The sequence below is a fragment of the Trichosurus vulpecula genome, chromosome 4 (assembly GCF_011100635.1).
Source record: "Trichosurus vulpecula isolate mTriVul1 chromosome 4, mTriVul1.pri, whole genome shotgun sequence".
In the NCBI taxonomy this organism is placed as follows: Eukaryota; Metazoa; Chordata; class Mammalia; order Diprotodontia; family Phalangeridae; genus Trichosurus; species Trichosurus vulpecula.
The window spans coordinates 269,599,746-269,623,339 of NC_050576.1; the positions used below are offsets into that span (position 1 = coordinate 269,599,746).

General features: G+C 36.4%; 1 protein-coding gene across 17 annotated transcripts in view; it reads left to right on the plus strand.

Annotated features, from left to right (window-relative positions):
* The window catches only part of TRIP12 (thyroid hormone receptor interactor 12), a 173,116-nt gene extending 157,927 nt beyond the window's left edge, over positions 1-15,189 (plus strand). For 16 of the 17 annotated variants that reach the window (XM_036754351.1, XM_036754354.1, XM_036754355.1 and 13 more), the window contains 8 exons: positions 1,222-1,336; positions 1,614-1,768; positions 3,055-3,219; positions 7,490-7,654; positions 10,857-10,970; positions 12,068-12,162; positions 12,923-13,026; positions 13,742-14,888. In XM_036754351.1, coding sequence (XP_036610246.1) covers positions 1,222-1,336; positions 1,614-1,768; positions 3,055-3,219; positions 7,490-7,654; positions 10,857-10,970; positions 12,068-12,162; positions 12,923-13,026; positions 13,742-13,938 — 1,110 coding nt within the window. In that variant the 3' untranslated portion in view covers positions 13,939-14,888. Of the gene's footprint in view, positions 1-1,221; positions 1,337-1,613; positions 1,769-3,054; positions 3,220-7,489; positions 7,655-10,856; positions 10,971-12,067; positions 12,163-12,922; positions 13,027-13,741 lie in introns of all 17 variants that reach the window. The other variant, XM_036754339.1, reaches the window with a different exon arrangement.
* Positions 15,190-23,594: the final 8,405 nt, after the last annotated feature.

Consider the following 23,594-nt stretch of genomic DNA (forward strand, 5'->3'; position numbering starts at 1 on the left):
AACATATGGGCCCTTTTCCTCTTTCTTTGATCTCTCTGGGGTATAGACCTAGCAGTGGTTTTGTTGGGTCAGTGGCTATGTACAGTTTAATAACTTTTGGCATATAGTTTCAGATTGCTCTCCAGAATGGGTGGGCCGGTTCTCAGCTCCACCAAAAGTGCAGTGAAAAACCTGTTTTCCCACAGCCTCTCCAGCATTTGTCATTTTCCTTTTTGGTCAGTTTTGCCAATCTCATGGGTTTGAGAGGTGGTACCTCAAAGTTGTTTTAACTTTATTAATTTTGAGCATTTTAAAGTAAGATCCACAGTGGATTTGATCTGGCATTCAGGAAATTCTATGACCTTGTTTTGTTCACTGAGGCCAAAAGCACACTTGTTTGTTTATATTCCTGCCTCTGGTGGACAGGAGGCATTAACATGACATTTTTTTTTTTCTTGGAGAAAAGTGTAGCTTGTTAAGTTTGAAGACAGTATTGTCTTATTAAAACCAAAGTATACTATCATAGTTGAGAGAAACTTGGAAATTAACTCGATCCCGGTGTTCATTCTCCTCTGGTCCTGGATATTGGACAGGTTGCTTAATGCTCTGAGCTTCAATTTCTTTTACAAATAAAGGGGGTTGGTGAGATAATGTCCTCTTTTCCAGCACTAAATATAATATCCTTACTAACTAATAAACCTCTAGAACTTTGATTTACTCATTTTCAAAGCAAGGTGATTTCTAAAATCCCTGCCTATTTGCAAATGTCTTTTGATGTGAGAGAGAGGAATTTTTCAACTAACTAGTTTTAAAGATAGCTATACCTCAACCTAAGGTTCGATTTAAAACAAGAACATGACAGTTTCAAGACATAGCCAGGTCTTTGCTGCTACATTAGATTAGGATAATCCATTGACTCATGTGTTGTCAAGGTAGTAGTCTGCTGACCAGGCATAGAATGATTCTTGGAATTCCCCATGTCCATCCTCCCATTTTAAAGATGGAGTCACGTATTGTACCCAGGTGTTAGAGTCTTGTCTTCTTTTCCCATATACCATGATCCTACTATCTTCAGTTTCCTCCTCTTCCCTCCAGAAATGAAGGAATTATTACATAAAGGACAATGGAAAATGGCGCAGTACTGCCTGTTGTATGGCTACTTTGACCATGCCTTTGGTGAATTGACTGGAAGATGGAGTCTGCATAAATTCTAAAATGGTTCTCTTTTTTCCCCTTCATTAGGTTGGTACAGGTCTTGGGCCTACACTGGAATTTTATGCACTTGTATCTCAGGAACTACAGAGAGCTGACTTAGGCCTCTGGAGAGGCGAAGAAGTAACTCTTACTAATCCAAAAGGTGATTTGGGGCAAAATCAAATGCTCCATAGACAACAGCCCAAACAGCTTCACATTTCATTAATTCTATATTTCAAGTAGCATCATGCCTTTCCTTGCCATAAGTCAATCTCTGCAAAATAGGGCTTTGAACTAGAGGATTTCTTCTTTTCCATGTTTTGCATGCTTCATTTAGGGAATGTAACTAGTAAAACAAAAATGGAATTCATTTTGTTAGTTTGGGACTGTTAGCTTGTCAAGAGAATTAATGAGTTATCAGTAATTACTTGTTGTTACAGGAAGCCAAGAAGGGACCAAGTATATTCAAAACCTCCAAGGCCTATTTGCACTTCCCTTTGGCAGAACAGCCAAACCAGCGCATATCGCTAAGGTTAAGATGAAGTTTCGCTTTTTAGGAAAATTAATGGCCAAGGCTATCATGGATTTCAGATTGGTAAGTTGGATAATGTACTGTACTTAGAATCAGGAAGGACATGAGTTCAAAACTTGCTCAAACACTAGCTGTAACCTTGGGCAAGTCACTTAATCTCTCTCTGCCTTAGTTTCCTAATCTGCAAAATGAGGATAATAAGAATACATCCCAAGGGTTTTGTGAGGATAAATGATATCTCTAAAGTGCTTTGCAAACCTCAAAATACTATATAAAGATTAGCTTACTGAGCATGTAACTAGTGCATATATTCCAGTTCTGGCCAAGAGACAAAGATGTTTTATATCTTAGGCTTTATGTCTTCTTGAAGGTTGTCAATTTTATCCTTGGCTAATTTAAGTTGGATAAGTTGTTTAGTTATTGTAAGTTTCTTGCCAAGTATTTTACAAGTATTTTGCTTTAAATATTTCACCATTGGAGAAAGCAGTTACGAAGTTGAATATTGAGGGAAAAAGATTTTATTGTTGTTTTTTAACTTTTTTTTTTATGAAAAGCTATCCTGTGAAGTTTCATTGAAAACTAGTGTGATAATAGTACTGAAGCATGAAAAATTAAGGAACATGGGAATATAAGAGAATAGATATGGGAGAAAGGAATCTTCTCACAGTGGCTCAGATTTTCCCAGACTTCTTTCAGTGTGGCAATTTATTAAAGCCCTGTGTATAGTACTACTCTTTATCTTACACCAGGTACTCTAGTTTTGGTTTTGTTTTTTTACCTTATGTCTGACTTTTCTTTGGAGGTGTGGTGGAAGGATGATGGTGCCATATTGTTGATTTGACCAGCGTTAGAGAACTTGGCATCTTTGAGGTTGGCATGGAGTGTGACTATGGTCAAATCACTTAATCTCCCCATGCATCTAGGATGTGTCAGAGGCAGGATTTGCATCAAGTCTTCTGGACTTAAAAGCCAGCCTTCTGTTTCTTATCAGGTGTAAAAATTCACAAAAGTACTCTTCCACTTAACTAGAAACTATGTCTTTTTATTGGAGGTTTTGAAATTTCATATACTTGTATAATTTTAATGGTTTGTTTTAAAATGTATTAAATAGAATGAATTAAATAGAATTAAATAAAATGTATTAAATGTATTAAATACATTTATTAAATAAATCAAATTTGCTTGTGGAAATACTAAAAATGTTGCTTAAAACTCTTTGAGTTCTAAGCCAGTGAACTCATTATTGCATTTCTTGTCATCTTTAATGAATTATTGAACCTTCTTATATAAAAATATAGTTTGTAACAGGAACTTAGTCTCAGGGTATATTTTATATTTTTCCCCTCTAGGTGGACCTTCCCCTTGGTTTGCCTTTTTATAAATGGATGCTTCGACAAGAAACTTCACTTACATCACATGATTTGTTTGATATTGACCCAGTTGTAGCAAGATCAGTATATCATCTAGAAGATATTGTCAGACAAAAGAAAAGACTTGAACAAGATAAATCACAGGTAAGCATATAAAATGAGGAAAATATTCCACATTTATTCTTACTTTTCATAATCTTTGTATTAGTATTTAACTTCCTATAGGCATTTATTATTAAAGTATGTAGAACCATAGACAGTTGGTACTAAAAAAGAATAGGCAATGTATTTAATAACTCATTACCATTGGCTTTACTTTTGTTTTAAATTTTTTTTTAAAATTTCTTTTGCTTTCACATTATTTTCATTTTCCACTATATGCTTCAGCCCGTGTCCTCCCCCCATAGCCCTATAGCCACTATCCCTTTATAATACGTTTTTTTAATGAGAAGAAAAAAGTCCCACAAAATGAACTAAGTTATTGAAAAAGTCAAACATACAGTGATCCACATCCATGGTCCCCTCCCTCTTCTGAAGAAGCTGCAAGAGATTTCTTCTTATCTGTCTTCTCTGGGGCCACGCCCATTTTTGCATTGCAATTTAACAGCATTCAGTTTTAATTGTTCTTTCTACTTAAATGTTGTAGTCATTTTGTATGTTATTTTCCTGGTTCTACTTCATTTTGCATCACTTCTTACAGTGTTTCTTCTTCCCTGTATTCAGTCACGTTCACCGTATCTTGATGTACAGTAATGTTCCATTACATTCATATAGCATGGTTTGTTTAGCCATTCTCCAAAAGTAGCTACCTGGCTTCAAGTCCCTAAAACTCCAAAGTGCTGTCCAGAATAACTGCGTGAGTTCATAGCTCCACCAACAGTGCATTTTAGTGTGGCTGTCTTTCCACAGCTCTGTTGCCATCTCTTACCAGCCAGTCTGCTGGGTGTGAGATAAAACCTTCATAGTTGTTTTGATTTGCCTTTTTCTTACTGGAGATTTGGAGCATTCTTTCATCTGGTTATTAATTGTTTGCAATTCTTCTGAGAATTGTTTGGGTGGGGAACATTTCCATTGTCTGTATCTTGGATGCTAAACACCTGAGATGTTTGATACAAGGATTTTTTTTTAACCTTTTGCTGCATTAATTTTGTTCATGCAAAATCTTCAATTTACATGTAATAGAAATCGTCTTGTTTTATTATTTTATCATTCCTTGTTTGGGTCAAGAATATATGCTAGGTGTAGTGATTTATGTTTGCAGTTCTTGATACTGGAGGAGGCTAGGCTAGTAGGTCCTTTGAGTTTAGAACTTCTTCAGCTGCAGTAGGGCTGGAGTTGATCAGGTGTCCCCATTTAGTTCAAGACCAATGTGGCTTTTCTATTGGTTCATTTAAGTCCATCCCAGGTTTTTCTGAAACTATTCTCCTGGTCATTTCTCATAGCACTATAGTATTCTATCACAATTATACACCGCAGCTTGTTCATCCATTCCCCATTTGATGGGCATCCTTCCAATTTCCAATTCTTTGTCATCATAAAAAGAGCTGTTATATTTTTGTATGTTTAGGTATTTTTCTTTTTTCTTTGATTTCTTTGGGATACAGACCTGGTAGTGATATTACCGGGTCAAAGGGTATTTATAGTGCTTTGGACAGAGTTCCAAACTGTTTTCCACCAACAGTGCATTGGCGTCCCAATTTTTCCACATCCCCTACAGCATTTGACCTTTTCCTTTTCTGTCATGTTAGCCTATCTGATACATATGAGGTGGTACCTCAGAATTGTTTTAATTTTTATTTCTATTCACTAATGATTTAGAGCATTTTTTCGTATGATTGTAGAGAGCTTAGATTTCTTCTGAAAACTGCCTGTTCATGTCCTTTGATCCTTTGTCAGTTGTGGTGTAACACATATTTTTATCAATTTGACTCAAATCCTTATATATTTAAAAAATTAGAAACTCGCCAAAATTGTTTTTCTCAGATTCATGCTTTCCTTCTAATTTTGCTACATTGGTTTTATTTGTGCAAAGCCTTTTTAATTTCCTGTAATCAAAACTATCCCTCTCACCTCCTGTGATCCTCTCTGTCTATTGCTTGTTCATAAACTCTTCCCTTATCTATAGATCTTTCAGGTAATTTTTTCCATATACCCTTCATTTACTTATGATATCACCGCTATCATTTACCCATTTTGACCTTATCTGGTATACAGTGTGAAATATTGACTTATACCTAGTTTCTGCCAGAGTGCTTTACAATTTTCCCAGCAATTTTTGTCAAATAATGAGTTGTTACCCCAAAAGCTTAGATCTTTGAGTTTATCAAACATGAGATCACTGTTGTCATTTACTACTGTGTACTACATTGTTTTGATGATTACTACATTGCAGTATAGTTTGAAATCTGGTTCTGCTAGGCTGCTCTCCTTCACATTTTTGGTTGTTGTTGATCCCTTAATATCCTGGACCTTTTTTTCCAGGTGAATTTTTGCATTGTTTTTTCTAGCTTCACAACATCATTCTTTGGTAGTTGGATTGGTATGGCACACTGAATAAGTGAATTAATTGAGGCTCAGCTGCCCATGAGCAATTAAAGTTCTCCAGTTGTTTAGTTCTGTTTTAGTTCATATGAAAATTGTTTTGTAATTGTGTTCGTGTAGTCTCTGAGTTTGTCTGGGTGGGTAAACTCCTAAGTATTTTATGCTGTCTGCAGTTATTTTTTTTAACCTATTTTTCTATTCTGTGTAATATGTAGGTGCAAAAAAGGACTACTTTTTTGTAATGGTGGCATCAGTTTTGTGGTCATCATTTTTTTTCAAGTCTTCTGCCTAATATCTTTCCACTTCACTATGGTACCTTGGTTCAGCTTGGGGTTCCATATGCCGAAAGAGCTATAGAGAATCTTTTACGTGCCATGGACTCCTGTTTCGGTCTAGTGAAGTCAACAAGTCCATAACTGTAACCCCAGAGGTTCTAGTTGTTTGTCAGCTCCCCTATATTTCTCAAAGATCACATGTAGTAGTTCAGTCATCTTGCCATTCTTTCAGTTTCTAGGAATGAGGACTGAGGGTACTCTGCCCAAATGAAGATACATTTTGATGGCTGAAAGCTACCTTGTTAATGTGGGGTTTACTGGCTAGATTTCTTTCAAAAAGGCGAAACCTTAAACCCAGTTCACTCTGGAGCTCATAGATTGGACAACACCCAAGTACCAGTTAATGGCTATTTTTTGGGCTCTCCTGGCTCATAGTAAATGTAAATAGTAACTCTGCAGTTATTTTAAAAAGGGAATTTCTCTTTCTGCTGGGTTTTGTTGGTAAGGTAACATGTAGAAATACTGATGGTTTGTGTGAATTTGTTTTTTATCCTGTAACTTTAGTTGTTAATTGTTTCAAAGAAATGCAAATTAAAACAACTCTGAGGTACCTTGTCACATCTATCAGATTGGCTAGCATGACAAAACAGGAAAATGATAAATGTTGAAGACACGGAAAAATTGGAATATTGATGTGTTGTTGGTGGAGATGTGAAATGATCCAACCATTCTGGAGAGCAATTTGGAACTATGCCCAAAGGGCTATAAAGCTGTGTATACCCTTTGTTGATCCAGCAATACCACTACTAGATCTGCATCCCAAAGAGATTATAAAAAAATGGGAAAGGACCCACAAAAGTATTTATAGCAGCTCTTTTTATAGTGGCCAAGAATTAGAAATCGAAGGGATACCCATCAATTGGGAAATGGCTGAACAAGCTGTGGTACATGAATGTTAATGGAATACTGTTTTTTCCATTAAAAAAAAAATCAGAAAAATCTGCAAAGACTTCCATGGACTGATGCTGAGTGAAGGGAGCAGAAGCAGGAGAACATTGAAATAGTAACAGCAACATTGTGTGATGACCAACTTTGATAGACTTATCTCTTCTCAGCAGTACAGTAATCTAAGACAATTCCAAAAGACTCATGATGGAAAATTCCAACCACATCCAACAAAAGAATGGAGTCTGGATGCAGATCAAAGCATACAATTTTCTCTCTCCTCTCCCCTCCCCTCCCCACCTCTCTCTCTTTCTTGTGGCTTTTCCCTTTAATTCTGATTCTTCAACAACATGACAAATGTGGAAATATGTTTAATACATTCATACACGTATAGCCTATATTAGATTGCATGCTGTCTTGGGGGGTGGGGCATGGAGGGAGGGGAAAAATTTAGAACTTAGTCTTATAAAAGTGATTGTTGAAAACTAAAAATAATTAATCAAGAAAGAAAAATGAATAATCACCTTGCAAAACTCTTCATACATTTCCTTTTAAGATTGTATTGGATCTTTTGCTATACTGGTTTAAGTTGAACTAATTGTAATAGTAATTAATTAATTGTGCTTTATTCTTTTACCCCTCCATATTTTTAGACCAAAGAGAGTCTACAGTATGCGTTGGAGACCTTGAATATGAATGGCTGCTCAGTGGAAGACCTAGGATTGGATTTCACACTACCAGGGTTTCCCAACATAGAACTAAAGAAAGGGGGAAAGGATATACCTGTCACCATCCACAATTTAGAAGAGTATCTACGAGTATGTAATACAAAGGAACTTTTTCAAGGGGAGGGAAAGTTCTATAAGCTTATGTTTTCTCAGTGCTTTTTTCTGGATACTTCTAACTGTCAATCTTGTCATGTTATTTGAGGTAAAGGTATCTAGTAGTGTAGTTAAATATAATTTTGCTCATTATATTCTATATGCATAATTACTGCTGGATACCATATGTGAAAATAAGGCTTTGGACAAAGTTCATTCTTTTATATTGAGGTAATTAAAGGTAGCAAGTCATAGAATCTTAGTATTGGAATGGACTACAGAGGTCATATCTGGAAAAGGATCCTCTTTTACATCCTGACCAGGTGATCAGCCAACCTTTGCCTGAAGACCTCTAATGAAAGCCCATCCCATCCACTTATGTGTAGCCCCAACTGTTAGGAAGTTTCCTGACATCAAACTTGGATTTGCCTCTGAAACATGTCCTACAGCGTCCAGTTCTGGTCACTGGAGCTGTGAGAAACACTTCTAACCCCTCTTCCACTTCAGATACTTGAAAATAACTGTCACTCTGCCTCTTAAGTATTCTCTTTCTCTAAACTAGCTGTACTCAGTTCCTGGAAACAAAGTTGGTACAGTTGATTTCGTAATGATTAAACAAGTTGTGGTATATGAAAATAAGGGAATATTACTGAGTTGTAAAATAACAAATACAAAGAATCTGAAAGTGCAGGAGAACTGAGACAAAGTCATAATTTTTGTTTACAAGGTCTAGGAGACTGGGGGAAAGGTGTAGTAAGAAATGAATGTGATATGAAAACAAAAGGCATTAAATAAAAATAATTTTTAAAGGAAACTGAACAGAGAAGTTAGCTCATTTCTTCAACTGATCCTAATATGGTGTGAACTTAAGGCCCTCCACCATCTTGACTGCTCTCCTGCGTGCTCTCTAAGAGCTCATCATTGTCTTTGCAAAATGTGGTATCCAGGCCAGGGCACAGTAGAGCGGTGCTCTTCCCCTCCTCATTTGTTACAGAACAACGTGCAGCCTAAAATTGTGTTAGCTTTCTTGGCTGCCGTGTCCCACTGTTGACTGATCACATTTGCAATCCACCAAGAGCAAATCACAACATAATTGGTCATTGGTAATTTGTGTAGACTTAAAACTTTCCCACTTCAATTTTATCTAGTGAAAATATATAGCTCGCCTGATGAATTATGACAATAAGTTCTAGATTCTACTTTTTTCTTGTAACTCCCATCCAACAAAAGCCAGGCTCTTCTTCTTTTTTTTTTTTTTTAATTGAATGGTACGGTTTTAATTCAACTAGTCTAGGATTAAACTTTCCAATTAAAAAAGTTAAATTGTGCTTAGAGCCTGTCTGATAAATAATACTTTAATCCCCTCCCCTCTCCGGAGACTGAGGGTGGTATAGGGAGTATTATCTCTCCCATTTCCCACCTTTCCCCCCTCTACCTCCCATAAGTGCTACAGGGAGGGGAGGTGTCTGTGTGTTTGTTCTTGGTATATCTATATAATCAGAAATACCATTCTTGACTAACCTCTTTCTGGTTGGTGAAATTTGAAGGGCCACTGGCATGCTTCATGTGCTGGTACAGCCAACAAAGCTGCTGCCATGTTTCCTGCTTGGCATGGTGAAAACCCACAAGACCCTTCTGAGAATCATGACCCTTAGCTGTGTGGAGAAGCAGGGACCTACAGAATCAGTGGATATCAGGAATTAGGTGTTAAGTGGTTGGTTGCAGAATAACTGGGCAGGGGAAATCAGGTCCACTCTTTCTTCCCCAGGGTTTCCAAGGTTCATGAAGGGCCTCAAGATCACAGAACAGATGGGACAGTGTCGAAAGAAATGATAGTGTTTAACCTGACTGGGGGCGAGGGAAGTATAAGATGGCTATCTCCATCAGGTGGAATCAGATTGGTTCTGTGGGCTAAAAAAAAAAGCATGGAGGTTCAGTGAGTAAAAGTTGCGAAGAGACAAATTTTAGACTGATGCAAATCCAAACAGAGCTGTCCAAAACTAGACTCAGCTGCCTGAGAATGTACTGGGCTCTTCATTGGAGGTCTGCATACACAAGACGAGATAGTAGAGTGAGTGCTGGGCCCGGAGTCAAGAAGGTCCAGGTTCAAACTCAGCCTCAGACACTTACTGGCTGTGTGACCGTGAGCTAGTTGCTGAAATCCTGTCTGCCTTCATTTCTTCAACTCTGAAATGGGAATAACAGTAGTACCTACGTCTCAAGGTTCTTGTGTATTTGTAGAGCACAGAGTTGGTGCTATATAAATACTAGTTATCATGGTGGTGATGATGATGATACAGATACAGATGCTGATGCTACTCGCACAGTGTTGTTATCCAAGTACAGATTGGATCATAGATGGCTCCTAAAGTCCATTTTGACTCTTTCATTCTGTTTTTATTGTCAGATCTCCTAACCCTATCTTGGCTTTGGTTTCTTCATCTATAAAATGAGGGAGGGAGTCACAAAATCATCTAATTCCTATTACTTTACATTTAGTTAGACTCTGTTTTATTGCTCATTTAACATAAACAAGTTTATGTTGCTAGCTGCACATTGAAAGTAAGTGTGCTTCTTCAGCCAAGCAACTAATCACAAATTTGCATTCTAATAAAATTTCCTGTTACTACATCATGCTACAATGTGTTTTCTGAGATCCTAGCCCCATCTTTCTCAAACCTAATAGATTCTTTTGTTCTAATGTAAAATGTTCTTAACAAAAATATTGTTTCATGATTTATTTTCTTCCCATAAACGATATTCAGGTGATACTTTTTTGATTGAATAGAAACTGTTAGGATAATAGTTATTTCAGCTTTCATGGGATTTAGAGGTAAAACCATTTGGGGGAATGAGATGCAGACAGTCTTAAATGAATGATTTTGATAAATTATTTCTCATGTTATCTAGGAGGATATTTTGGACTTGGCTGGGAATTACTATTTTTTCCATCAAATCTAAGTTATAGTATACATGAGGATTTTTGTTAAATAAAAGAAAGCAAGCCCTAAATACAATCATAGATGAAAATTTTTCATTGCCTGAGGTTCCCAATTAAAAAGCCTTGATGAAATTACTTTACAGTAAATTTTGTCAGAGGCCTAAAAGCTTATAGAATAACAGTTTCGTTATACTCTGCCACTCATTAAATAGAAAAATTGTATGAAATCTTTTTAATGTCTTAATTTTTTTTTTTTAGCTGGTTATATTCTGGGCACTAAATGAAGGTGTTGCCAGGCAGTTTGATTCATTCAGAGATGGATTTGAATCTGTCTTTCCACTCAGCCATCTTCAGTACTTCTATCCTGAGGAAGTAAGTAATTTTCTGAGTATAATAACAATCTTGTAAAAGGCCCACAAGTCCCATATCCTTTCTCTTTCCCCACTTCACCATCAGGTCCTCCTCCCCCTTCCCTTCTTGATTACAATTTCTAACAGTTATACTGCCATGACCTCCTAGACTTGTAAGCTTTAAGGGTCAGGCCACATGTTACTAATCTTTTTATGCCCTACAGTGCCTCATACAATAAATGTTTGTTGAATTGAGATGGAGGAGGGCAGGTGGCCCAGATAGAACAGCACTATAGATGTGAGACCACTGTCCATGGTGAGGAGCCACATTATTTTGTTCAGATTCGTTTATGTTTCTCCTTAAGTATATACCAACTGAGAATCATACTTACTCCTGCTTCCTAAACCTCTTCTGTGGGAGTGAATGTTAACTGTGGCTCAGTGGATTTAGGTGATGGGAACATTATCAAGCCATTTTATAAGTGGATTTTACACTTATTAGGTAAGATATTTGTTATACACATAGTCAAGGTTGGAACGATATGTTGGAAGTAGTAATTAGCTGCCACAACCCTGGGGAAGTAGTCACTGGTGGTAATATGGCATAGGAAGAGTCACCAGTTTGGTTCAGTATGTTCACACTGTCCTTCCTTCAAGTACAATTTTGATGCTTCTTTTTGTAGTAGAGGTGACCTTTGGTTCTTGGAGACGCTGCTAGTCGATCCTAGGCTTTGCACATTTGCTTGGTGAGGGATTTGGGTGTTTATCACCCACAAAAATACAGAGAGGTTCATCACCAGAAGTCTGGCCACCCTGTTTGTGTTAAGGAGTGAGGAGAGGAGGAACATTTGCTTAAGTGTAACATAAAAAGGTTGTGACCTTTGTGAATGGAGTAAATATTCCTTTTGAGGAACTGATACAGACAGGTGGGCTACGGTTCATACTTTCCTCTCCCAAAACTTTTCATACAGGGCATATGTATCAAAGTAATCCATCGCAAGTTTGATTGCTTCTTGCTCCCTGGTATTCTTCTAGTCAAGCCCCATCTCCTGTTTCTGAGGGGACTCCTTTTGCTGCCACTTGTATGAATAATTTCTTCCCGTGTATTTGAATATATAGCTGGATCAGCTTCTGTGTGGCAGTAAAGCAGACACTTGGGATGCAAAGACACTGATGGAATGCTGCAGGCCCGATCATGGCTATACACATGACAGGTAACGGTGACTAAGGTCTATTTCTTTGAAGAACTTTTTTGGTGGAATTTGACGTGGAGGCAGGCAGGTCCCATTACAAGAAGTTTTCTAACTTAAACAAGAAATTTTGTTTTAAAGGATCTCCTTCAACACATTGGTGAATTTTTTACGTTAGCCTACTGCCTAGCAAAAGCCAAGAAGCTCATTTTCAAGTGATAGTAGAAAAGGATAAGAGTTTAGGTTCCGTTGTGATATCAACAAAACTCTTGGATCCAAAATATCTAAGACATCCAGGTAATGACTTGTTTACTAATGATAACTTAAATTTAGATGGTGGCTTATTATTTACAGAATACTTTATGTGTTTCTCTGTCTAAATTTATATCCATCTACAGATATAGATGCTTTAAATTTTATGTAAATAGATTTGTATAGATACCTTTTTCTATTTATTTCCATAAGTAATAAGCCATTGTCTAATTTTAAGTTGTTATTAATAAATAGGTCAGTACTTAGATATCTTGGATATTGTGCATCCAAGATTTTGTTACATTGATATTAATCTTTTCTTTGTTTCCTCTCCTCCCTCTCTCATGGGCTAGTTGATGGTGAAAGCTGGAACTTGAGTCTCAAAATGTCGGATTCAGAGTCCAGTTTTCTGGACTTGACTATCCCTCATCATTTTAGATGACTAGTATTGTAATTATTGTCGTTATCGTGTCAGTTTTAGAACGAAACTATCGTCTTGGCCCACGTTCATTATGTACTTTTTCTGTTTCAGTCGAGCTGTGAAGTACCTGTTTGAAATTCTCAGTGGTTTTGATAATGAGCAGCAGAGGTTATTTCTTCAGTTTGTGACTGGTAGCCCAAGATTGCCTGTAGGAGGTGGGTATATGTCTGGTTGGCTTTTACCTCACATCTCAGTTTAGCTACTGTGTTTCTAGGTTTTTAAAATAACTTTTAGCATAGTTAACATGATGGCTTTCATCCTTCTTGTTAGTTATTTCAATTTTATTTATCAGACCTAGAAGGTAAGAGTTATACTAGTTGCTTCATTCATAGTATCTGTTTAGTAATCATTTCATGCATGACTTAAATAACAAGAAAATACATGTATGTAGAGTCTTGACAAAAATAATTTCAAAGTATTTTTTCAAATGTTGAGTTTGATCTATATGCTGACTTGTAAAGTTAATGTGTGAAGAAAAATGAGTGGTCACATCGGGTTGCCCAGGATTGGTTTGATTGCTTAAGCTTATAGAAGAATTGGTAACTTGCATAGATGTTGACATTTCCAGGCCATATATTTTCATGTTTTGATAAAAGTACAAGAAAGCATGTTGTTTCTATGATTCCTTGCTGAACCATCTCTTCTGTCTCCCCCCCCCAATCCCCCCTTTTTAATGGTTAAGATATTTCTACTATCTAGACTATATGAATTTCTTTAATGAACCCACTTGGTGGAAATTGACTTGATATACTTTGCTTTTAGCAGCAACAAACTATTTATTAAAATTCATTAAGAAACTTAATTATTGTCAAAGATCTTACGTGCTTATTGATAAGTGCATTGGCCTTTTCTTCCTTTCCTTTCAATCAGGCTTCAGAAGTTTGAATCCTCCTCTGACGATTGTCCGCAAGACCTTTGAGTCAACAGAAAATCCAGACGACTTCTTGCCCTCAGTAATGACTTGTGTGAACTATCTCAAGTTGCCAGACTATTCAAGTATTGAGATAATGCGTGAAAAACTGTTGATAGCTGCCAGAGAGGGGCAGCAGTCATTCCATCTTTCCTGATCACAATGAAAAATGCAATGTCTGCCTGTTACAGCAAGAGAAAAAAATCATGATTTCTTTTCTAAATGTATCACCTGAGTCAAGGAAACGTGTTACTCCTTCTTGTAGAAAAACGGCTTGCAGATTATAAAAGAGACACTTGGTTGATATTTCTTGATGGCCCCATGGACTTAAAGTGATCAGGCCCTAAAAAGTTGTTGTGACAAGGTTTCTTTAGCAAGTTCTTGTTTAAATTATCATTTATTTGATGAGTGAAGTTTTTAAACTTGCTTTGCTGTGTGAAATTTAAAAAGGGATGTTTTTCCAGGCTGGAACAATAAATGTCGCTGTGCAGTTTAATACTGGGCTGTGTGTATCCATCTAGCTAAGTCTGCAGTTTTATTTCCTCCAAAGACAACTTTTGTACATAAGTACAGAAATTAAAACTCATATGTATTTGACATATAGTTCAGTAGACTAGCGCTCTGTACCTTCACCTGCCTCTGATTTTTCTCCCTTCCTTTGTGTATTGTCTGATGTGCAATTCACATGGTTCTTTTTTGTGTACAGCACTCACAATTGTTACATTTTCGTTGGCACGGGTGTTTACCGTTCCATGTTTTTTCTCAAATTAAGATATAATTTAAATTTTACTGAATTAAAATATATTGTCACTATAACTCAGCCTTTGTAACTAGGTAGATTCTTTCATATAGCTTAGTTTTAACGTAGTTGTAGGCTTTACTGGCTCTACAGCCTGTATCAGATGACACACTAGGACTGTTGACACAGTTATTTCAGGCAACAAAAAGCCTCCAAAATGGAGGTGAGGAAGAAATCATTCTTTTTTGTGTGTGTGTGTGTGTGTGTAGTTGAAAAATTGAACAGATTGGGCTGGCCACTATTTATTATTATATGGCCAGAGCATTTTGAACTGATGTAAAGTTTTAAAAATAAATTAGCAGTTTTCATTCCCTGTTCTAGGAAAAACTTTTATTCCCTCGTTCTTAAGTTCTTGCTTTTTTCTTTCATAGTTTTGCTTTCTTTCCTTTCTCCTAACCCTTCCTTCCTTCCTTCCCTCTCCTCTCCCTCAGTGCTAGCTTGGAACAAACAGTTCAGCTTTTGTCTTAAACACAGATAAAGCACCTGTAAGCAATGCTCTGTCCGACTGTTTTATGTGCTGATTTCTCAAATCTGCAATAATTTACTTCATCAGGTTAATGTTTTTACCTGAATATAAATAAATAAAGTTTGCTTCACCTTTTGTTTATAGTTTTGTACTGTATCCATAAGTTCAATTGTGTAAATTTATTTCAATGCTAGTAAATCATTTAAATCTCCATGACTAATTGCCTATGGTCATGGCTGATTTGCTATTTAAACAAGAGTTTGCAATATATGCTATTAAAATCTGTGGAGAGATGAGTGAAGGAGATTCTTTCCTTCCATGGGTTAAAAATTTACAGTCTGCTACGAACATTTTTGAGAAAGAACTTTCTATGATTCATCTCTGAAAATCTGAGATGAGTTAATTATTTTTATTCAACTTTGAGAAATCAAGTTTATTTTTAGTTTGATCACTTGTTCAAAAATTTATTTTGTCACTGTAAGAATTCCTATCTTCCTCCCCTTTTCATCCCTAAAGTATCTTAGTGGCTTGTTTTATTTGGGTGAATGTGTCATTATAGAATAAATTTAAATGGCCTTTCACAGAATTTTTTTTTACAGTTAAATTAGTCACAGAATCTCATATGAAGCAAATCCAGCTAAGTGCCATTGAACTATAATTCAAACTTGAGACGAAGTATGAAATTGGACATCATTGAAGAAAGAATCCAAAAATCACAAAACTATTATTAAAATTGAATAAAAGAATTACATTTCTACATGTGACATCGGATAGCATGATTAATTTCATTTAAAAAAGGGCAGTGTTAGAACATGGATTAATTTGTTTCATATTGTTGATACTTTTTTTAAGCTAAGCACAGCAGTTTTGTGTTTATAATGTCTGGGTATAGCATTTTGTTCTGCATTTTTTTAAAAAAAGTTCTGTATTTTAAAAACTTTAGATCTGTGTTGCCCAAAAAAGCAGGCAAGTAACATTTTATATTAACCTATCTGTATTTGATATTTTTTAAAAATCCATGTTGTTTCCCTGCCTAGTATGGCTCCATTGGTTTGCATCTAACATAGATATAATTATGGTTTCAAATTGGAAATTACTAAATGTGGATAAATCAGTCACTTCTTGTGACAATACCAAGAGATTATTATTGACCAATTTAAAAAAAAAAAAAACCTAAACTTTAAATTCTTTTAGTGGTTGAGCATTCCTGTTACAAAACCAAAAGATTTATTCATTAGCTTTTCTAAGGAAGGTGTCAGAGATTGACCGAAGGATATAAGCTGCTTCCTTCCCATTAGGCAACCTTTGCTCGCCAGGGTCAGGCATACCACTGGGCCACCGGATAAAAACTTAAATATTTATCAATGGCCTTTGCTGGGCCTTAAAGTTTCATCATACTGCTCTCTGTAAGCATTAGTCACTTTAAAAAGTAAATTACAGATAACGACATATTCAATGAAACTTTACTTGTCCCTTGATTTCTGCTATATTAGTTTCAAATCAACATGGACCATAACTGAAATAAGTCTGTTGGCTTAATTAGTTCTCTAAAGGACACATCCATGCCCACAGTCAGTCTTACCAGGTGCGGTCAAGTGTATTCATATTTAATTTTTTTTTTTGGCAGAGCTATTTAGAGCACCTCCATAAATTTGCGGGGTGTGGGTGGGAATTTAATCACTGCACTTTTTAATCCAGCTCACTTTCCTTCATGGCAGAAGGAACTGAGAGAGTTAACATAAATGAAATCAACAGTCTTTGACTAACTCAGAATAAACAGCTGCTTGCCCTGAAGGAGCGGATGAATGTAGATGGCTTATCAGGTTAGAAACCAGTCATGAGTAGACAGTAGAATTGGTTATCTTTTTTTTAAGAATACAATGAAAGTCAAGGTTGCTATATATTGTACTTATAAAGTATAATACAAGTTCTAGTCTTACAAAAGGAGGGTTGATCTAATACATTGGGTCACATCACACAGCTCCTATGTACGTACAACACAGTTAATCTCTCATTGTCATGCAGCCTGTGAAGAAGATTGATTCCTTGACTCCTAAGTCCATCAAGTTATTTTTCACTAATGTCAAATGCATACCAAGGAACTACAATTAATCAACTCTTGGTTATCCACTTAAGGGGTTCTCTAGCAAATTTTGAATTCTAGGTTGCTTCCTTAACTGCCAATGGGGCAAGTACATGCAAAAACCCCACCACACACACACTCCTCAGCTTTAAGGGTGTGATTTCAAGAAATAAAAATGCAGTTATTAGCTGAACAGAATTTATTCAGGAGGGCAAATCTGGTCGGGGAAAAAAAAGCAAGTGTTTTCCAAAACAGTCACTTCAGTTACCTCTTTTATGGGATTGTTGATACTACCGGTTTCACCAGTAGCATGAAGGATGATCAAGAGTTGACTCAACAGTTCAATCATTTAAGGCTTTCTTTCCACATCTTGTTTGCTTCTGTCCTTAACTGTAATATAAGACCATGGTTTTTAAAATGTCTTTGGCTATGTAATAATTCTTTTGAATATGCTTTTTGAGCATTTGAATCCTCAATTGGACACTGAAATGACATACGTTAAATCCCAGTGATGAATAACAGTGCTTTTTTCATGACCTCAAAAAAGCAAAACTCATTCAAATGTATAGCAAAGTTTTCTAAGAATTTTAAGATGATTATCATTATGCAAAAAAATTTAACTATTAACTCACTTTGCATAATACAAACCAACAATTCTTTAATGATAAGAATTGTTTTTTTCCTCCCCAAAAGCTCATTGGTATAATCAAACCTATCATCGGGTTGCTGCTCTTTGTGTAAAAGCTGTTTTCTCTATTTTACCCAAAACAGTGATTTATATGAAAGTTTTTCCTCTGTTGGAATAATAAAACCTCAAGCTCCAGATGCGTATGTAAAAATACATAAATGCACTGACTATTCTCCTCCCTGAATATATTTTTAATAAATAGTATTATCCTGACTTGATCACTTGTTAAATTGTACTTCAGAGGCTTTCTTCAGAAAAGTGGAATGTGCCTTTATGTAGTGCTTTTGGAAAGCTGATAAATTACTCACTGTAGGATACAACTGACCATTACAAAGAATGAAGTTAACAGTGTCACTCATTTTTGAAGGAATGGTTGTGGGGTAAAGTCCCAGAAACATAGAACCTTGGGTGTGAATTGTTACTAAAGGTTAACCAAGGGTGACACCTGTACCGTGAAGTGATGCTCTCTATGCAGTGATGAAATTGTGCCTTTGAGATTTGGTTTATATTTGAAAATAAAGATCCTCAGTAAAAAATAAGACTGACTGCAAAAACAAGAGGAGTTATTTTTCCCGAAAAATAAATAAATCCTCTTAATTACAACACTGGTTGGATTCCTAGGCTTCATGCCTACCATGGGACTGGCTTGCTATTGTATTCTTGAAGACTGGGTCAGGTTTTCACCAGAATGGGCAAGTAGGTAGAATGCATTGGGTGGGTGTGGGAAATGAGGCTATAGTTTTTAGGAGAGTCAATTTGAATTAGCTTTAGTTTTACTATTTTTAAGTGATTTAGTGGAACTGGCTAGGATATTTCTTGGTCATGCATACCTGTTATAGAGGTCTTAAACTAACCACCAACACCAACTAAAAACTTCTTCACATTTTTATTGAGTGTACATCTATGAGATATGTGTAACTACTTGGTGATCAGTAAAATGCTCTGAGCCTCAGGTGAACGGTGCTATTCAACTTAAACCTGTCACAGAACAAGAGCATTTCCATAACATCTGTAATTGATGCAATGCTGTCTGTATTATAAATTGTGTATATTGAGGTAGTGAGGCATTATGTTAAAGAGTTAACAAATTTAAGTTGATTTAATTATGTTGATAGATGTTGACGTTTTAATGGCTCCTTTGAATAGTATTTTTAAATCTTTACTATTAAAATGGAAGTTATTTTGACCACTTTTCCAATATTAAGTTTATAGATTAAATACTTTGTCCCTTGAAGTACTATTTGGAGGCCAGTGGACACTACACAAGACATTTCCATTTTGGCTTGAAATTCTCAGCATCCACTAACACATTGTAACACACTCCACATTACAAAAACCCAGGCTTATCTCTTTTTCGACAACCCAAGGCCAATACTAGCCCAGATTTTGGATGCCAGGTCATAGCTCCCCAAAGACAGTACTTGAATTATGCACATCTTTACAAAAGGGACAATGGTGTACTGGAATACCAAAGTGCTGGCTATCCTAGTATCTATGCAATGGGTTACCAAGGTGGTAGTCTTAAGAGCAACCTTTAATAATCCACTGTATAGGAACATTTCTCCTGTTATGTTCTGTGTTGTTTATAAGAGAGAGCCTGGTGGTCTGGCCCAGCTGAGGAAATTTCTATTTCTACTTAAATCTGCTTTCCTGCTGTTCAAATCCATGATCAGTGGTAGAATCAGTATACCATCCCTAAATGGAAAAGCCATATTGGTTTCAGAGGCTGGTACCTTGACCAAATGAGATATAAAGCACTTTGCAAAGCTACACAAACTAGCTATAGTAAAAATGTAAATTTTGCTGATTATTGGCATCCTAGAAAGACTCAAATTCAAGCAAAGACCTGATGACTACTTGTCAAGAGATGCCATAGAGGAGATTCTAATTCAGGTATGAGTTGGATTAGATGACCTTTGTGGTTTCAGCTCAGGTTCTGTAATTCTAACTAGCATCCCTGCATCCATTTATTTCCACATACATTCCTATTTATCCTTTTTTTTAGGAGTTGTCAGTCTAGAAAGAAATTTAAAATCTTGAAATTAGCATTCTGAAAAGAAATTTGAATGTTACGAATAAAACAAAGCCAATGACATTACTTTGGCATAATGTAAAAATTGTGCTAGATAACTAGTTTTTCAAAGATAGTTACAGATTGGTAATTGAAAATCTAGCTCCCTCCCCCCCCCCCCCCAGTATGATTACGTATTAGGGGAGAAGGTCTAAATGCAACTGGCACCAAAACCAGTTTGCTCTCAGTTCAAAGATAATTGTAAAAAATTGCATAGGGGCACTTTTTAAAAAAAAAATCTAGAAATTGTCTAGATTTAAAAGTTCAATTACATTTTGAATCCTTTTTAACTTTTAAGAAAAATAAGAATTAGGTCTAACTTGAATTGTATTAGTTCCAGTCAACGTATTTGTCAACATCTTCAGTTTGGTGACAGTTCTTCTTTTGTTCTGGTGCAAAATTTTCCAAAGTTTGGCCAAAGTAAAAAACACTTCAAGAAGAAGGGTTTATGGGAGTAACACAGTTGAGTAAAAAGAGCCTGAGAGTGATGAATCTCTTGAGTTCTGGTTCCTACTTTGCCCCTAATTAATTATGAGACCACTTGGGTGTGTAGCTTAATTTCCCTGGAGCTAACTCCTTTTCTTCATCTGCACAGTAACTCACAGCAGAGCCTTAAAATTTACAAAGGTCTTCTCACCCCACAGACTTGTGAGGAAGAGAGCGCTAATTTTATTAGCCCCACCTGAGAAATGAAGAGAGAGAAACTGAGTGACTTTTTCATAGTAACACATCCAGTAAGCTCGGACTTGTGCTCAGATCCCTTAACTAGGTCCTGTGGGGTATTTTCCATACTAGGTTGAAGTAGATGATTTCCAGAGTCCCAACTCTTGTAATAGGGAACTATTACAGATCCTTTGCTTCTGGTGCACTCTAAATCTTCCTGGTCCAAGACAGCACCTTGATGTTTCTTGTTTGTTTCTTTGTTATATTCCTACCTGGTTTTGCTGAAGGAAAAATCTAGCTTTAATTTTGGCTACTAATTGAAACTCTGGGGACAAATGTTGACTTTATCCTATTAACTAGTTGAGTGAACACCTTCTAAACCCACATTAGTTCTATGTAGCTTTCTCCAATTAGTATTGGTTTTACATCCATAAAAGTATGGCTGTGTTTGTGGGACTATTTACATCTCCCATCTAAAGCTGAAGAAGCACTCTTATGAAAAATGTCCTCGTTTCTATTCTTTAACTTGTTTTTCTGATTCATTGTTTATTGGCATTAAAATGCTTCGCTAAGAAGCTTCCAACTTCTTAAGTACAGCAACCCTGCTCCAGTGAATGGATAATTGAGCCTCATTAGCTCTCTTCTGATTGGTTGATTATGTGAGCATAGGATCATAGGATTTTGAACTGTCAAGGACCTTAGGAATCATCTAACCCCCTTCATTTTGTCTTATGGAATGATGAAGCAAGGACTCAGGCTTTAGCATCTACCTATTTCATTCGATCTGGGAGCTCGTTATGTGTCTCCCCCCTAGTCAGTGCTGATTACAAGCCATCCACACTCGACTTGTGCCATCCTTATCCATATTTAGTCAAGCTGACTTTTTGGAAGTATTATTACTTACCTGTCCAGTTATCTCTCATTCTTCATATTCTAGGTTCACCTTTCCCTCCATTTCCTTAATGACAAAATTTCCTTCACATAGCTAATCATCAAAAATGTTGCCTACTTGTGCTTACCATACAACCTTCCATTGTCTCTTGGTTTGGTCACTGTACTTTTTGTTCTTCAGAGATTATGATGTCCCAAGATTCACTTCTGTTTTACAAAAAGGAAGAAAGGTTTTTTCTGTTAGGGAGCAGTTTGAGATTGCTGAAAACATTCCAAAAGCATTCTGGTGTGCAATTCTATTTCATTCTGAGCCCAACTCATCATGCATTTGCAGTGCCTTTCCCAGATGTGTACACGCACACACACACTCACATACCTAATTTAATGGGGCTGTATTTCAGTCCAGAAAATAGGCATTTTAAAATCTCACTTAATTTTTCTTGTATGGATTTTTTGAGTAACCCTGGATCTCGTTAAGGATGTCCTATAATGTTCTGAAGCTTGAAGAATTCAGCACAATATCACCCCCAAACAGCAATGTCTAGAGGATCCCGCCACCTGTAGCAGAGGTTTTGAACCTCTTTGGTATCCCAGGAGTCTGATAAAGCCTATGAATCTCTCTTCTCAGAATAATGTTTTAAAATGCATAAAATAAAATCCATAGGATTACAAAGGAAGCCAATTATATTGAAACGTAGTTATAAAAATAGACATTTACCCCTTTATCTATAGAGAACCCTTCTATCTGCCACTTGCAATTCAGAAACTTTGTTGAAGTTTTGTTCCCATAAAAATAATGCATGTTCCATAATTTAAAAATACAAAGCCACAAAAAGTGTCTTGCAATATCAACAACATAAATTTACATTTTGAATTTTTTAAGTACATTGAATTAACTACAATGCCAAAGTGAAAAGAATACTACATCTACCTAGTATGGATGTATGTTAATATTTCTTTTTCTATTTTACCTTTTTTATTTTATTTTTTCATCAATTAAAACACTTATTTTCCCCCATTCCTATCTCCCCTACTCCCTATGACACTGGGGAAATAACAAAATCCTTGTTATAAATCTACATTGTCAAACAAAAATTCCCATGCTGGCTTTGCCAAAAAAAAAATGCATGCTTCATTCTACATTTCAAGTCCATCACCTCGGGACTTTGGTCTGTTATCATACATCTTCCAAGGTTTTTTTTCTTAAACCAATCCTTTTCATAATTTCTTATAGTATAGGACTATTCCATTACATTCGTATACCACAATTTGTTTATATGGAGGTGTAAAGATGACAATCAGAGACATAGGAATTTGGGCAGGTCATTTACCTCCTTGGGCCTCAGTTTCCTCATCTGTAAAATTAAGGGACTGAATTACATAATGTCTAAGGTCTCTTCCATCACAAAAACTTTGTGGTTCCCTAAATTAGAGTTAGGGAATTGTAGCAACTGTGATATCTATCCTTATTGCTCTCTGCAGAATGCTCAGAATTGGAATGTAAAAGCTGGAAGGGAGCTTAGAAACAATCCTTTATGGTTTTGCTTCATAGGTGATGAGACTAAGCACAGAAATTTCTTGTTTGAGGTTGCCTAGAGACTAGCACTGAAACCCATCCCTCCTGACTCCCAGGCCATCTCTCCTTCAATGACACCATACTACCTCTTCACTTGGTCCCTGTCTGTTTAGAGTTGAAATAGATACCTTATATAAATTCCATCTTTGGGGGATCTTTAATTCCATCTTAAACTCCACCGGAGGAAGTCTGTCTTAGAGTTGTTAGGGGAAGGATGTAGGTAGGGAGACCAGGAAGGTACAAAAGGGTTACTGTGAGAGCCTTCTTGGTTTTGCTTGTTTAACAAAGAAAAATTGTAGACATTTACCAGAGATCTCTAAGCTCCCATAAAGCGTAGCATTTTCACATTGTCAAATCTTATGTGTATTGACTTGTATGTACAAGATACCTCTTGTGTTCCCTCTCCCAGAAGCAAGTAACCAGGATCTTATCTTAGTATCTGGAACTGGAAGGAACCTTAGAGATCACCTAATAAAAGTTCTCCATTTTATATACTGGGAAACTGAGGCCCAGAGAGGTGCCTTAACCCTCCCTTGAATGTACAGGTGGTTAGCAGAGGTGGGGTTCCAAAGTCTG